Raw genomic sequence first — 15,965 nt, forward strand, 5'->3', positions numbered from 1 at the left:
CCAGCTCGCGAGCGGCTCAAGTTCGGCTCGGTACTGGCTCTATTTGACTCGTTATCTATCGAGCTCGAGCTCTGAAATCAGCTTGTTTACCTTAACGAGTCGAGCTCGACCGAAGCCAGGTTCAGTTTGTCGACTCGCGAGCCGGCTCGAGGTGAGTCGGGATCGGTATCGGGTCGGGAGAGGGGGAGTGTGAGCGAGAGCGAGGGGGGGGGATTTTTTTCCTCCCCTCGTCACCGTCGAGCCCCCCCCCCCCCCCCCGTCGGCTGTTGTCGCCACCTCTGTGGTCGTCCGTTCGATTTCTTCCTCTCCTCGCCGTCGCCTTTGTTTTCGTCACCACCGCTTCTGTCTCCGCTGACTCCGTCACAACCGTCATCCCCGACGATAGGTCCTCCCCGGCGTCGTAACCCCCTTCCTCCTCATCGTCTCGGCGAAAAACTAAAACCAGGGGAGAAATATTCTGCCCCCTCCCCCACGCGAAAATGATTTCGAACGTGCGAGATCATAAAGTAAAAAAAAAAAAATTCCTTAAGCTCTTCTTCCTCATAGCTTTTGAAAAAATTAAAAATAAATTTTATAGAAATAAGTTTCTATGAACTATTAGTGTCTCGTGTTTTTTTTTAAATATTTTTCTAATTAAAAATTCTTATTAAAAATCATATAATTTTCTAACTAAGATTTTCCTACCAAGATGGGGTAGAAAACTGTATAAAAAAATTGAATAAATATTTATGCTGTAATACTTTTAGCATGAAGCAATTTTCATTGCAATTTTGTGTTTGACATTTTATTTGATTAAAAATTTATCAATAAGTATAATAATATATTAGATTGATTATTAATTTTATTTATTTCCCTAGAAGATGCAATAAAAGGTCCATTTAACTTTCCTAAGAAAATTTTAAAATATTTTTTTTTAATTTTCTAATAAGTCACTAAAAGTAATAGGATTTTATTTAAAGTTTTTTTTGGGAATATGTATCATAGAAAAAATATTTCTAGTTTTTCCTAGAATATAAATTTTCATCTAGGGGCACTAAGGAGACCATAGTAAATTTATAGCCAGATTAAAAAATTACAGAATAAGCTAGACAACAATTGTGAGTAAAAAAGATTAATATTGGTGCATTTTAATCCATTATTGAAATTCAATCCTGAACTTCCCCTTTCATTTTTTTTTAAATGTATGCATAATTTTATATATAATTTATTCGAAACCTCCCCTACGTGCGAGATCATAAACAAGGAAAAAAAAACTCTTATGTTCCTTCCTCATGACTTATGAAGAAATTGAAAATATATTTTAGTAGAAATACGTTTCTATAGACTATTAGTGGGTTTGTCAATAAATGTTGAAAATACATTTTTAGTAGAAATATAGGGACCATTAGTGCCTCATGTTTTTTGAAAATATTTTTCTAATTATAAATTCTTGTTAAAAAATCATATAATTTTCTAAGTAAAATTTTCTTGCCAAGATGGGCTAGAAAACCGTATAGAAAATTTTTGAATAAGTATTTGACAGTTGATGATATAATACTTTTAACATGAGACAATTTTCATAGCAATTGTGTGTTTGATATTTTATTTAATTAAAAATTTATCGATATGTATAATAATATTAATTTTTATTTATTTCCTTATAAAAGGCAATAAGAGGTCCATTTAACTTTCGTAAGAAAAATTTAAAATATTTCTTGTAATTTTTTTAGTAAGTCTCTAATAGTAATAAGATTTTATTTAAAGGATTTATAGTTTTATTTGGGTGATTGTAAATTGATAGTGATATTTCATTTAATTTTGTTGTGTTTGATTATTGTACGGAGTTTATTCATAATGTTATACAATGTATGGAGTGTTTAGACTATTTTATGGAGTGTATAAACAATTTTATGGAGTATTTATGAAATGTATAGACAATTTTATGGAGTGTTTATGAAATGTTTATGTAGGTATTATGTATATAGATTATGCCCAATTTTAAGTAGAAGTCATACCGAATTTTATATAAGTATTATATATATAGATTATGCTCAATTTTAAGTAGAGGTCATACCCAATCTTATACATGTATTATATATATAGGTTATACCCAATTTTATGTAGAGGTCATGCCTAATTTTATGTAAAATATATGCATAATTTTATATATATTTTTTAAAAATTTTTAAATATATATTGAAGCTCAAGCTCGACTCGAACTTAGTTAAAATTTTTAAGCTCAAGCTCGATAATAATTTTTGGCTCGAGACGAAGTTCGGCTCGGCTCGGCTTGATGCAACCTCAATGCCGCGATGCTGGTACAATAAATAGATGGGTCGAAGGCGAACCCCCGCCCATTCCCTTCACTCTTTCCCCAAAATTCTCCTGGAATACTTTTGCACTGACTGGCGATGAGAGGCCGTGATCTCATCAATACCATCCTCCCCGACGAACTCCTCTCCGACATCTTCCTTCGCCTCGACGCCTCCAAGTCCTCCTGTGATGCAATCTCTCTCGTCTGTAAGCGCTGGCTAATACTTGAGCGCGCCTCTCGCCGCACGGTCCGCATCGGTGCTTCCGGTTGTCCTGACGAGTACATGGCTTTGATGCTCCGGCGTTTCGAAGAGGTTCGTAACGTTTACATCGACGAGAGGCTCACCGTTTCCTCACTTTTCCCCTCTGGATTCTCCCCACGGCAGGGTCTTCAACTCTCCAATAATCGTGTAAGTTCATTTCCTTCAATTTTCTTCCTCCAATTTGATTACATAGGAACGGGCATTGCTAAATCTCATTTCGTTTTCTGGGGATTAGCTTAGTGAGAGAAACCGTTTGTTCATTTATATGATCTCCGGAACATTGATGCTTTTTATGATACTGAAAAAAGGCTTCTTAATTAGGAAAAAAGAGGAACATTCATGTTGAACAGTTCTGGTGTCTTGGATTTTCCTCTTTAAATTTAACTTCTCAAATAGATTGACCTAACCTATGCAAACTCTTTGACTGAGAAAATAGTTTAAATGCTATTATCACTTTCGTATCATATCTTGCATTTCTAGAGGGAACTCATTTATTTTCTATGCAGAGGAAAAAATCTCGGGTTGGTGAAATTAAGTGCTCATCTTCAAAGTTTCCTTCATTCGTTGGAAACAATGGATCTGGAGGAAGCAGCTTAGAATCAACTAGTTTATCTGATGATGGTCTGACTGTTCTTGCTAAGGGCTGTACTAGACTGGAAAAGCTAAGCTTGATTTGGTGTTCTAATGTGACAAGTGCTGGATTGATATCGATTGCAGTTAACTGTGCAACATTGAAATCCTTAGACTTGCAGGTATATTCATCCTAGAATATTTCTACTCTGAGATTATGAGCCCCTGTATAGTGGATAAGGTTATTGTTATATGCTAAGTTGTCTTAATATCCTACTTTTTATTACATGATCTTGGGAAAATTTCAATTTAGAGGCTGCTTTATCATGTCTTTACTGTTAGCAATGTCCATCTCCTTCGACCTGGACCGGTATAGGTTATAGTTGATGATGAATGCCTACATCTATTTATTTTTTAGTGGGTATTCTGTGTTTTGGATTTTTTGTCTTTCTTTTCACCTTAAGGGTGTATGAATAAAATTTAAATCAGCAATTCGGCCTACAGAAAATGACATAAAAAAGGTGCAAATGTTCCACTCAGTTGTTCCTGTGTGCTGACTTAAAAAGGAGCTATATGTTTGAATGTGTAGATGCTTATTTAGTTGATTTTTTGTCTCTATCATCAAGTCAAAGAATAATCTTTGTCATTGTTATAAAGTTAAAGGTCAAAAAACACCTTCAAAAAGGTGAAGGAAAGAAAGAACTAAGCCAAGTATTTTTGCTACATATCTTTAGAATAGTTTTGTATTGTAATGCTGCTCGGTTAGTGGAAAGAGAGTACAAAAAAATTCAAAGTACATGCAAGTAAACAATTGTGGAAGCAAAACTAGGCTTACTGTGTAACTTCCTCTAAATCCACACTTCTGGTAGAGATTGTTTTTCTTCATCTGCTTCCTCTCTGATTGAACTCCTCCAATGTGCGATGTCATATAACAATCTTTAGACATATTCTTGATGCATTTAAAATTTTTTTTCTTCTTCCTTTCTTCAAATTTAGTATGCTTTGTTGAAAGCTTTGATATGGCCCCTAATTATCAATCTTTTGTTTTGAACTAATAATAAATGTTTCAAAGTGATATTCCCACCCCAATTATTAGCCTAATCATCTCCTCAGTTCTCTTCTTTGCAACGAGATGGTACCTCAACAAACTATGGATCTAAATATGATGCTTCACTGTCAAGTCTCAATAGTAGAAAACTTATTTCAGTGGAACAGTCTTTGCGATGTCTGACTGCATCACTGAGCAATTTTATCAACATGAAGCAAGTGATACACCATTTTGCAAGATTATAACCTTTTTTTGACAAGTGTAGAACGTAGGTAATATTTTCTGTTCCGAAGAGGTTGGAGAAGTAGGCACAAACTAGAGGAATGAAATAAATCTCAGTGCTTGATGGAACAAAATTAGTAAGAAATCAACTGTCCTCTTGCTTGATACGGATCACTTGATGTGGTTGGATGTTCCTATATAGCGGTATGGGTCTAAAAGGTGTGTAGATGTGACAATATCTGTCTCATTGGACCTGATTTACTGTGCATGGATCTAGAAGGTTTACATTAGGTATGTCAGTAAAGGGGAACATAATTTTTCTTATCATGATCTTTTTGTCTCAACAGCCTGCTCCTTGAGTTTCCCAATGTTGACATCTGATACTAAGACCCCTCTATTTGAGCAGAGATATAAAAAATATGCTCTGCTTCTGTGGAACATTATTGTCCTTTCTAAGAGATAGAGCTTCCTGACTGTGCTAAGAATCCGTTAGGATGTGAAACTGTTTCTATGCTTAGCTTACATATAATATTTTGATTTCTGATTTCATTTCCAGACTTATCAGGTTTCATATGTAGATTTGAGTTGGATGAGAAACTTATATCCAGCAGAATTTAATGCTGACTGGATGACCGAATGTGACCCCTTTAGGGCCTCTTGACAATCCTACCATGCTAGCATTTTTTCAATGTGTGAAAATTCCATTTTTTTCAAAGGCGTTTAAATGAACACGCCCTTTTTCAAAAAAAAAAAGTGTTAAAATTTGTTGTCTTGTTTGAGTGACTCCCTGTTTGATGGTGTTGATCTTTGCCTTTGATTGTTTTTAAGTTGAACCTAGCGCTGGTGCTTGTCTTGTTGGCTGTCTCCAATGGATTCTGATTTCATATTTAATGCCCTTGTCTTGCCTTTGTCCTTTCCTTGTAACCTTTTCTTTCAAAACATTTTAGTTCTATTCATATTTTATTTTCTCTCTATTTAAAAGGTGTTTATATAGAATTGATATTAGCTTCTGAATTTTCTGAAGCAGACATGAAAAATTGTAGGCATATGTCCGAGTTTCAAATAAAACTAGCCGTACCCTTTGAAAAATACAGAAAAAAAGCCATTGAGTATCTTTTTTTCAGTTAATACCATCTATTTATTGATAGTTGTGATAGGTTTAAATATTTCTGATGTTTAAAACATAACGGTGATATCTTACTGGAAGATGATTCATTTGTTTTGTTTGTTTTCTCTTTTCCTTTTGATGGATCCTTCTATTTGTTTGTTTAGGAACTTGAACTGGCTCAAATGCTGAGTAGCTCCATCACTCAGTTTGGCTTGTTTGTTGGTTGTAGCATTCCAATCACATTTTACTTGTTGCAGGGTTGCTATGTTGGAGATCAAGGTCTTGCAGCTGTAGGGGAGTGCTGTCTGCAGCTTGAAGATTTGAACTTGCGCTTTTGTGAAGGCTTGTCTGACACTGGATTGGCTAAAGTGGCGAGTGGTTGTGGAAAATCATTAAGGGCCCTCAGTGTAGCTGCTTGTGCAAAGATTACTGACATCTCTCTGAAAGCAGTGGGATTACATTGCAAATCTTTACAGTCATTGTCTCTTGATTCAGAATTTGTTAAGAATGAAGGGGTTCTTGCTGTGGCGAAAGGATGCCTGTCCTTGCAAGCTTTGAAACTACAGTGTATTAATGTCACAGATGAAGTACTGCAGGCTGTGGGCACATACTGTTTGGCTCTGGAATTATTGGCTCTGTATAGTTTCCAGAGATTCACTGACAGGTCAAGTGGCATATGTGCTTTCTGTTGTATGATACCTGTTAGAAAAACTTTGAAGTAAATTGATATAGGTGTCACTGATATTTGCAATATCAAGCAACACTTATTGTTTTGTTTTTTAAGTTCATAAAAAGTGGATTCTAAAACTAGAAGTGCAAAACACAAATAACAATTTGTAGAGCTAAAAAACTGAGTAGAGAATGGAAGGTTTTGGCATGAAATTTTTTTGGTGTTTGCGTTTCTGCCAGTAAAAAATGTCTATCACGTTAAGATTGCCAATGTTGAAGTTCCGAGTTGTTAGCCTGTTACATTTTTGCATATTCCAGCATCTGCCTGATAAATATTTTGCAGAGTTGGTCAATAGTGTAGGTACAATAAGGTGGTCCAAGTAGCATACGTTATTAAGAAAACATTTGTTCTCCAATGTTCAGTTCTGGTGTTTTTCTTCTTAAGCTTTCCGTGTTACTGAGTAGTCACTGGTGCTAACATATTGCAGGAGCCTTTGTGCAATTGGAAGTGGGTGTAAGCAGCTAAAGAATCTTACTTTGAGTGACTGTTATTTCTTGAGTGACAAGAGTCTTGAGGCCATTTCCACTGGCTGCAGAGGATTAACTCATCTTGAAGTTAATGGTTGCCACAACATTGGAACACTTGGACTAGAATCTGTTGGAAAGTCATGCCCGTAAGATCCCTTCCACTTTTGAATGGTCTTTATGTATTGAATGGATAACAGTTTATCACTATCTGACTGCATTGGGTTTCTTCTGCAATCTCCACTGCAGTTTTTTTTATTTTTATTGGCTCATTTGTCATCTATCTGTTACTTAAAACTCTTCTAAACTCTACCTTTCACTTACTTGACCTCTCTCTCTCTCTCTCTAAATGGTTTTTATCCATGTGCTATGCATTCAGGGGCCTATTGGAGTTATCTTTATTGTACTGCCAGAGGATAAGTAATAATGCACTTCTTGAAGTTGGTAGAGGTTGCAAATTGCTCCAAGCGCTCCACCTAGTGGATTGTTCAAGCATTGGGGATGATGCTATTTATCACATAGCTCAGGGTTGCAAGAACTTGAAGAAACTTCATCTTCGTCGTTGTTATGATGTAAGCTCTTATGAATACATTCTCTCTTTCTCTCTCTCTCTCTCTCTCTCTCTCTCTCTCTCTGTCACACACATAGACTCTTTTAATATTGTTTTATCAATGGAGAAATTAGTTCTTCCTTTATTTACTACAGCAACATCTTTTGAGTGCAAGAACAGACAATTATCATCATTTTCACTTTAGATGCAATTGATGTTATGTCTTCACCAGTAATACAATTAAGACTATGAACTTGAAAAACAGTTTCTGTGTTATTTTGTGTTTATTTTATGTTATTCTCCTTCTTCCTTTCTTGGGCTATTTGATCTGTTTCTTGGCTAGTAAAACAATTAAGACTATGAACTTGAAAAGACAGTTTCTGTGTTATTTTGTGTTTATTTTATGTTATTCTCCTTCTTCCTTTCTTGGCCTATTTGATCTGTATCTTGGCTAGCATAGATTCTCTGAACCAGTACATTTCTTCTTCCCTTTGATATTAATGTGTAACAATCCACATCAAGCTTTTGTCATTGGCAGATTGGAGATAAGGGTATTATTTCTGTGGGAGAGAATTGCAGGTTACTCACAGACTTAAGCCTCAGGTTTTGCGACAGGTGAGATCTTCTTCCATTTTTTCCCCCTTTTCTCTGCAGAGAATGCAAATAATATGACCAGTGTCCTTGCGTTGTTTTTTATCATGACACTAATATCTGGAATCCTTGCTTTGCCGATAAAACTACTAATTCTCTTTGATGAGCTTATTCTGTTAAAGTGTTTTGACACATGATGTTGTGCATAGGGAATTGGACAGATCTGGATGAGAAGATTATGCATAGGGAATTTGACAAGCTCTGACAAGATTATGTTAATTGAGTATAACATATGTAGTTTCTTAAAAGGTTTTGGACTCTCTACAATCTTTCATCTTTGAATGGACCTATGATTTTTAAAGTAGTTCCTTGAGTCTTTTGGAATGGGAGGTCAGTAGGCATCTAATTTCGAGGGGAACTTTTCTTGCTCATGGCAATCCATATCCGCCAACTTTGACTTTTACAATGCTTGTTTTTTTAGTTAGAAAGTGAAGGGAAGGCATGTGACGGTGGGTTTCGTGAGTAGTAAGATTCCAAGAGGATAGTGTCTTTTACCAGAATAGAAATGTAAGGGGTAAACCTAACAGGTTTCTTTGATTACACAAACTGATTCAGTGGAGCTTTCTATCTCAAGGTGACTTTGATGTTAAAAAAATGTACGAAGAAAATGTTTTAAAATGTTTTGAAGTCGGTTTAACTGAACAAGATTATCTTTATAATGTGTCCTTCAGTCTCATCAGATGCTTTGATTATGTATTATCCAATTTCTGACATCCCTTGGTCATTTCAAAATATTTCATCTGGTGCTTCTTTCTGCCTTATAAATGTTTACATTACTCTAATGGGGTTGTTTATGTATTGTATATGCCATGCCATATTTGCGTTTCAATGGGTTTTTGTATTTCACAATTCCTTCCTTTGCCCTCTCCATCACTGTTTTTATTAGTTGGTCTGTTCAGAGGGACTTTTATGTGCCTCTTCTCACTGATTTCTTTCACCTTGCAATGTTAGGGTTGGCAATGATGCCCTAATTGCAATTGGCCAGGGGTGTTCCTTACAGCATCTGAATGTCAGTGGCTGTCATAGAATTGGTGATGCTGGATTGATTGCCATTGCAAGGGGCTGTCCTCAACTGGTCCACCTGGATGTCAGTGTTCTGCAGGTTTCTCTCATTCTGCTTCTCCATTGCTATATCTGTGTGCATACATGTGTTTCAGGGGGTTCAAAACTTGATTGATCAGTGTCATATGGTGGTAAATTTGTCTTTTGTTATGATTTGCTGTCTTCACTTGTCAGCTATTCACTCTCACCAACTAACGTTAACAATATTCACTACAATTTTAACTTCTTGCAAGTTAGACAGGCTGATTAAAAACTGGAGTCTTTCTTAGCTATACTTTAGTCCAGAAGAAGCTTTGTTATTTTTTGCTTTTTTCTTTCATTTTTTCAAAGAACTGCTTTTCTTGTTCGCGTTAGACAAAGCATTAATGTTTCTCTACAAAAGTTTCATATACTTGTCACAGAATGTTTTTCCCATTGATATCCAGGCCTATCTTTCACCTCAAAGCCTGTAAGAATGTTGAACGGACAACCTTTCGGACTTTTTTCCTCACCGGAAGATATACCTTAAACAATGATGGCACATCCATTATAATTGTACTTTATTAGCTTTCTTTTTTATAGATTTAATTGATGCAACTGATTTCTGATTTCAAATTAACGCGGCATTACTTCTGTTGCAGTATCTAAGTGATATGGCCCTGGCTGAATTGGGCGAAGGATGTTCCTTGCTGAAAGACGTGGTGCTGTCACATTGTCGGCAGATAACAGACAATGGCTTAGAGCATCTTGTCAAGGGCTGCACCCGGCTTGAGTCTTGCCACATGGTTTATTGCCCCAAAGTGACTGCTGCTGGAGTTGCAACAGTGATATCTGGCTGTCCCAGAATAAAGAGGGTCCTGGTAGAGAAGTGGAAAGTCAGCCACAGAACACGGAGAAGAGCGGCGTCCGTCCTTTCCTTCTTGTGTGTAGATCTTTAGCTTGAGATCTGCTGCGAGCGGCTGGTTTAGTCTGGTCCCTAGCAGTTTTGGTTTTGATGTGTGGCAATTGATCGGTTCAGGGTTGTTATGGGACTGTGCAGATGACCGCTGTCTGCACTGGTCTCATTCTTGTAGTCCAGTCATTCCTCCAAATGAGAAAGTTCACGATGGATCACAATGGTGTGAGAGTTTCAGTTCTTTCAAAGTTTGTGCAGTCCAATCAGTTGTACATGCGAGAATTAGATTATACCTGTAAAAGCCGTTGTTCTTTTTTAGCTGGTTCTTTGTTTCTGTAGTCATAAGTTCTTGTTTCAAGAAGGAAGTGCTAATTTTTGCAGCAGAAAATGCAGGTGTACAGTTAAATTTTTTGAAAAAAGCAGCACCAAACATGTATTATACGTAATTCTGTCAATAATTCAAGGGTTGTTCTAATACGAAAAATTATTTGGTATGAAACATATGAAACGGTTATCTTAGCCATTCGATCAAACGGTTATCTCAATTGGTCGCTGTTTTCATATTTTTTATCTTTTTGCACCAAATGATAGAGAGCTATTTCTAACCCTCTTTGCGACCAAGAACAGAGTGATTGGATAATTCATAATTTTGTTTTCAATATATACAAACTCGAAAATGGTAAATAAATGAAATAACGAGGCTCTTGCGAGCCGGTAATAAAAGAATTCTACGACCAGACTCGGGATGCCGGTCCAACCAATCCGAGTAAAATATTACTCAGCAGCTAAAATGGTAAAAACACCGCTTTTTCTCCCTACTTTTCATAATCTGTAGGGAGAGCTGAGATGGGCGTTGGCTCTTCCTCTCTCTCCCACTCGCTTTCATCAAGTGCTTGCACTTACCTCGCTTCCTTCTCCCATAGATCTGAATCCAAACCTGTATCTACTTCTTCCTCCAATATTCTTTCTAATTCCTTCATCAGATCAACAAAAGCTATGCAAACGTCATCTTCCCCTAGCCACTCTTCCTTATGTCAGCCTCTGCGATGTCAGAAATCTGTGGACACTGAAACCAAATTGGAAGACACTTCTAACACTTCAGTCGCCGGTTCTCTTGAGCGTCCACCGGAGTTGATCAAGGAGATGGTATCAGAAGCTCTCTTTTGGTGTTCCCTTCATGGGCTCGTTGTTGGAGATAGAAACAACAAGGTATATATGATACTGCAAGGAGTACGGGAAGTAGCTGTTTTGGTTCTTTTAGAACGGTGTATGATATGACTCCAAAAATGTTCTGTCTTGAGGTTATAGAATACGTATAGATGAGAAAGCTCACGTTTTAGTTGAGTGAGATAGCCAAGGGAATTATGACGTATTTTGTTCAGTGTTAGATAATCAAATACGACATCGTCTCTGTCTCCAATGTAACTCAGCTAACCAAAATTTCGGTCTTTTGCTGTGTCCATCCATGCGGCTGGGTCAATATGGGCCCCGGAGATTGCAACCGAAGGAGCGGGGAAAAATAAAGGACTCCTAAATTGTTGGAAGAGTGGGTTTTTCAGTTGGAGAAAAGAGAATTATAGGTTTATTTTATTTTATTACTTTTTTGGGTGAGAATCCATTTTGTCACAATAATCAGACCCCCTCTCTGGTAGATTTCTCTCTTTGATAGCTTTGTTTCCGCTATATTATTCCAAAATTGACTGGTATATTTCCAATAACTATACTGTCTTGTCAGTTATGATTTTTCTTATGAATTTCTCCTTTTTGATTTGTTCACTTCATATCTAGTATTGACTTCATTTCATGCAAACCTGTCAGTTTTATGCATAAACTTTAGCATGATCCAGATGGGCCTATATCTACAAAACAAAGTTTCTGCCCCATCTTTATTTACTTGCTTGTATGTCTCACATGCTTCTTGCTGTAATCTTATTGTATTCTCTTGTTTTTCTGCTCTTTCTTTGCTTGGTTTAGCATGTTGACTTATATGGATTTGAAAGGCTGCGGTCTCATCAAATTCTCTTGTTTCATCTTTTGTATGGATTAGAAGCTAGTGTTATATTCTTTCACTCCAACCAATTTTATCTATAAAGTGCTGTGCTATTTAGTTGCTACTACTTGGGTTGTTTTTGTAGTTTTTATGTTTCAGTTGTCAATTTGATAGCTTGCTATTTTTAATTCCTAGCAGAGATCAGCTACCGTTCCTGGGGTTGGGTTGATTCATGCTCCATTATCCCTCCTTCCTACGTCATTCCCTGAAGGTCACTGGAAACAAGCATGTGAGGTAGCTCCTATTTTCAATGAGCTTGTAGATCGTGTGAGTTTGGACTGCAAATTTTTGCAGGACTCTTTGTCCAGGTTCTCTTCTCTCTAGAATCAATTTACATCACGTTTTTTTCACTTATGTCTCTAGCTTATTGCCAAAGTCTTAGCTACAGGCATTCATACATTCCCTTCTGTATAGCAGTGCTCTCTTTTGAAATCAAAGTATTTGCATGTCTTTTGACGTTGCCTTCTTTTCCTTCTGCATTTACTGTTGCAATCAATCTGCATCCTCAATTTATAAGCTGCATCAGATTTATAACTGGCTTTCGAGGTTGTTTCTCAAAGGATGTGCAAGAGCAAATTTGTTGCTTATGGATCTGTTCTCTTAGGTGTTGATATAAGTCCATTCTTACTCAGAAAGCAAATGATTTAACTTTGGCATAGTACTCTTATGCTGTTCAAAGTTTAATGATAATATCATGACTTTGTTCAGACTATAAATTTATGAACAATTGAAATAAATGTGTTTATGCATCATACTTATGTTGCAGAACAAAGAAGGTGGATGCTTTCACTAGTAGACTCTTAGATATCCATTCTAAGATGCAGGAAATCAATAAGAAGGAGGTAGTATTGATATAAGTAGCTGTTTTTTTGCTCTAAGATAAATTGCTCATATCATCCTTCTGGAAAACAGATACATGGAGGTTTTGATGGAGGGAGGGAACTAATATTATTGCCATATGATAGGTAATACGCTTGGGTTTGCATCGGTCAGATTATATGCTGGATGCTCAAACTAAAGAACTGCTTCAAATAGAGCTGAACACAATATCATGTTCGTTTCCTGGCCTTGGTAGTCTTGTAACTGCTCTTCATAGGTAAGAAATTTCCTAAGAAATAGGGGAATCACTCTGTTTCTTGTTGTTGTTCTTCTGTTCATTTCTCCCTCTAGATCTGCCCATGCCCATGCGTGCTTAACTCTCAGTCGGATACAGTTTTCTGCGGAAAACAAAATAATTAAGAGATCAGAAAGTATGTAAACAACTAAGAGCTGTTTTACTTGAGCTTAAGGAATAAACCATGTTCCTGGACACAGTTGCAGTGGTCAATGAAATGTTCCCTTATCAAGGAAATTAAATATATTTAAACAATAGCAAGTCACATTACAGGAACCTGCTGAGTAACCATGGCAAGGATCTTGGTCTAGATTCAAAGAAAGTCCCTGAAAATGCTGCCACCAGTGGATTTGCAGAGGCTTTAGCTAAAGCTTGGAATGAGTATAATGATAGCAGGTAAGATGTTATCTAACTTGATTTTATTTTATTTTGTTTTTCTAATCTTGTTTGGATTTTACTAGCAAAGGTGGATGCTTCACTAACTTCCTTTTGTATGAACAGTGCTGTAATCATGGTTGTGGTCAGTCCTGAAGAGTACAATATGTATGACCAACATTGGCTTTGTGAAGAACTGAAGCAGCGATATCCTTAAATCCAGAAGATACTGGTTGTGTCTTCATGGAAAAAGAAAAGGACACTTTTTCAAATTTCATTATTGCAATAAACTTTGCTGCATTCCTGTCATATCTTGCGACAGGTTTCAAGACTATTTATCAGGTACAGATTTGCACCATACCAATCCCAAGAAAATTCGAATAATTTTCTTCCTTTTTAGAAAATGATAAGTATGAGAAAGGTTCCAGCAAATCTTGTCTCTTTTTTATTCTTTTGCTGAGTGGCTTGCCCTTTAAGTTCATTCTTTAAACATGTTAAGACAGATTGGTGGTTTTGTTTTTAACTAAAACTGTTCCCTCATCTATACTCTTGCAACTTTTCTTGGAAAGTATTTCCTTAATTTTGTAACACACACAGCGTGACAACCATTCGGAGAACTTTGGCAGATATAAACAGAGAAGGGGAAATTCTTCCTAGTGGAGCGCTTCAAGTGTATGAGAAACATTTGCCTGTACATATTGATTGAGGATTACTTTTTAGAAAGGAACTGCATAACATTTCATTGTTTCTTTATAAAATTATTGGCAACCACATTAATGCAGGGGCAATCACACTGTTGCAGTTGTCTATTTTAGAGCTGGGTATTCACCAAATGATTATCCTTCAGAAAATGTATGAGGCCCCTGTTTCTTCATTCAGTCATGCTTACTTTGAAAACTATTTGTGTGGGGATCATATTTACTTCTTTAGAAGATGTTGACTAACCAATTTGCAGGTGTAGTGGGTAAGGGCTATGGTAAAAGAAATTAAAAAGCAAAACATTAACAGGAGTTTTATATTTTTGTTATTATGATTTTCTTAAGGCCACTTTGTTACCAACCTCGAAATTTGTTGTGCTCACTGGACTTTTTGTTTCCATGATTGTTGTTATTTTATTTAATAGGAATGGAGTGCAAGACTAATGATGGAACAGTCCTCAGCTATCAAGTGCCCATCAATTTCATACCATTTGGTGGGCACCAAGAAGATTCAACAAGAGTTGGCTAAACCTAATATTCTGGAAAGGTAAACCAAATTAATGGGATTCAAGATAGAGGGAGCTGCTTTTCTACCAGTCCTTTCAAAATGCTCTTAAAAATTCATCTTCATAATAATTTACGTTTTGATCTGTGGTTTCTACTCAAAATTCATACACTTTGGAATGAATCAGGTTTCTTGACAACCAAGATGATATTGCAAAGCTGAGGAAATGCTTCGCAGGATTGTGGGGTTTGGATGATTCAGATGTCATTAAAGAAGCATTGGAAAGGCCTGACTTATTTGTCCTCAAACCCCAGAGAGAAGGAGGAGGTCAGCTGCTTAAAATCTCTTCTAGACTTCGTTTCTCATGGTTTTTTCCATCTGTACTGGTCAATAACTTACGCTTCTTTCCTTCCAGGCAACAATATCTATGGTGACAATGTGAGAGACACCCTACTTAAATTGCAACTACAAGGGACTGAAGGTCTCGCTGCTTACATTCTAATGCAAAGAATTTTTCCCACAACTACTCGTGCGTTTATGGTTCGAGATGGGGTTTGCTACCAAGATACTGCAATATCTGAACTAGGAATATATGGCGCCTATCTAAGGTGAAAAAAGAAAAAATAGAAAAACCTTATTTAGGTAAAAAAGACTGAAGAGTCTTTACCTTGAATCTGATATGTTTTATGATTTGATCTGACAGGAACAAAGACAAGGTGATCATGAATGATCAATGTGGTTACTTGATGCGAACAAAGGTTTCTTCATCAAATGAGGGCGGGGTTGCGGCTGGATTTGCTGTGTTGGATAGTATCTATCTGATTTGACTGGAAGAAAAATGATTGCACAAGTACCTGTTTTAGTATAACGTAATTTGCTCTCTTGATCTCCAAAAGATTTTCAGTACTTAAAAACCGAGGTAACATATCTTGTAGCTTCGGATGCTTTACTACAAGAGGGCTTCCCTTGACATTGAGAAAGTTCCTGGCAACCTTGAATGGGATTTTCAAGAAAGATTTATGGGAAAAAACTGAGTTTCCACCAAAAATGGATTGCCATTACAGTAATTTCTCTTGTAGTCCATGGAAGCAGGATTGGAAGCTTTTGTTCATCTAGGGGGCCACTGGCAGGGGGACCTTCTATGCCCGTACCTTTCTAATTCTCTGTGTTGAGGTGCTTGGGGTAGCTATTCATTAAAACTATGATTGGGGACAGTTTGGGTGTCAAGAGGGTCCTCTCTCTCATCATCCTAAAAGTACTCAAAATCTTCTTAGGGCATTAAAAAGTAAATGGGATGAGTTTGAGATAAAAGGCAATAGCTCAGTTTGTCAAAAATGTAGAAAGAAGAGTTTTGTGAAATTGTTAAGATACAAAGGTTTGGTGAGCTCA

General features: G+C 36.7%; 2 protein-coding genes across 4 annotated transcripts; both read left to right on the top strand.

The window, feature by feature from the left end:
* Positions 1-2,351: 2,351 nt before the first annotated feature.
* Positions 2,352-10,222, top strand: LOC137959935 (F-box/LRR-repeat protein 4-like). Its single transcript, XM_068807360.1, has 8 exons — positions 2,352-2,702; positions 3,062-3,307; positions 5,761-6,167; positions 6,661-6,846; positions 7,077-7,269; positions 7,786-7,862; positions 8,850-9,000; positions 9,581-10,222. Exons 1-8 carry the CDS (start codon positions 2,391-2,393, stop codon positions 9,875-9,877), a joined length of 1,869 nt encoding a protein of 622 aa, XP_068663461.1. The 5' UTR covers positions 2,352-2,390; the 3' UTR covers positions 9,878-10,222.
* A 458-nt stretch (positions 10,223-10,680) lies between these two features.
* Positions 10,681-15,624, top strand: LOC137959161 (glutathione synthetase, chloroplastic). 3 transcript variants are annotated; one of them, XM_068806493.1, is made up of 12 exons: positions 10,681-11,043; positions 12,023-12,192; positions 12,651-12,726; positions 12,850-12,980; positions 13,272-13,394; positions 13,500-13,580; positions 13,965-14,045; positions 14,156-14,225; positions 14,497-14,618; positions 14,764-14,903; positions 14,992-15,184; positions 15,280-15,624. In XM_068806493.1, exons 1-12 carry the CDS (start codon positions 10,681-10,683, stop codon positions 15,401-15,403), a joined length of 1,674 nt encoding a protein of 557 aa, XP_068662594.1. In that variant the 3' UTR covers positions 15,404-15,624. The 3 variants fall into 3 exon arrangements, with proteins under 3 accessions (XP_068662594.1, XP_068662595.1, XP_068662596.1); XM_068806494.1 differs by lacking the exon at positions 12,651-12,726 and having other exon boundaries at positions 12,023-12,118; XM_068806495.1 differs by lacking the exons at positions 10,681-11,043; positions 12,023-12,192 and adding an exon at positions 12,199-12,488.
* The last annotated feature ends 341 nt before the right edge of the window (positions 15,625-15,965 follow it).

Source organism: Aristolochia californica, unplaced genomic scaffold (genome assembly GCF_029961685.1).
Source record: "Aristolochia californica isolate CCGP_79_NKW_82.1479 unplaced genomic scaffold, dmAriCali1.0.hap1 SCAF_3, whole genome shotgun sequence".
NCBI lineage: Eukaryota > Viridiplantae > Streptophyta > Magnoliopsida > Piperales > Aristolochiaceae > Aristolochia > Aristolochia californica.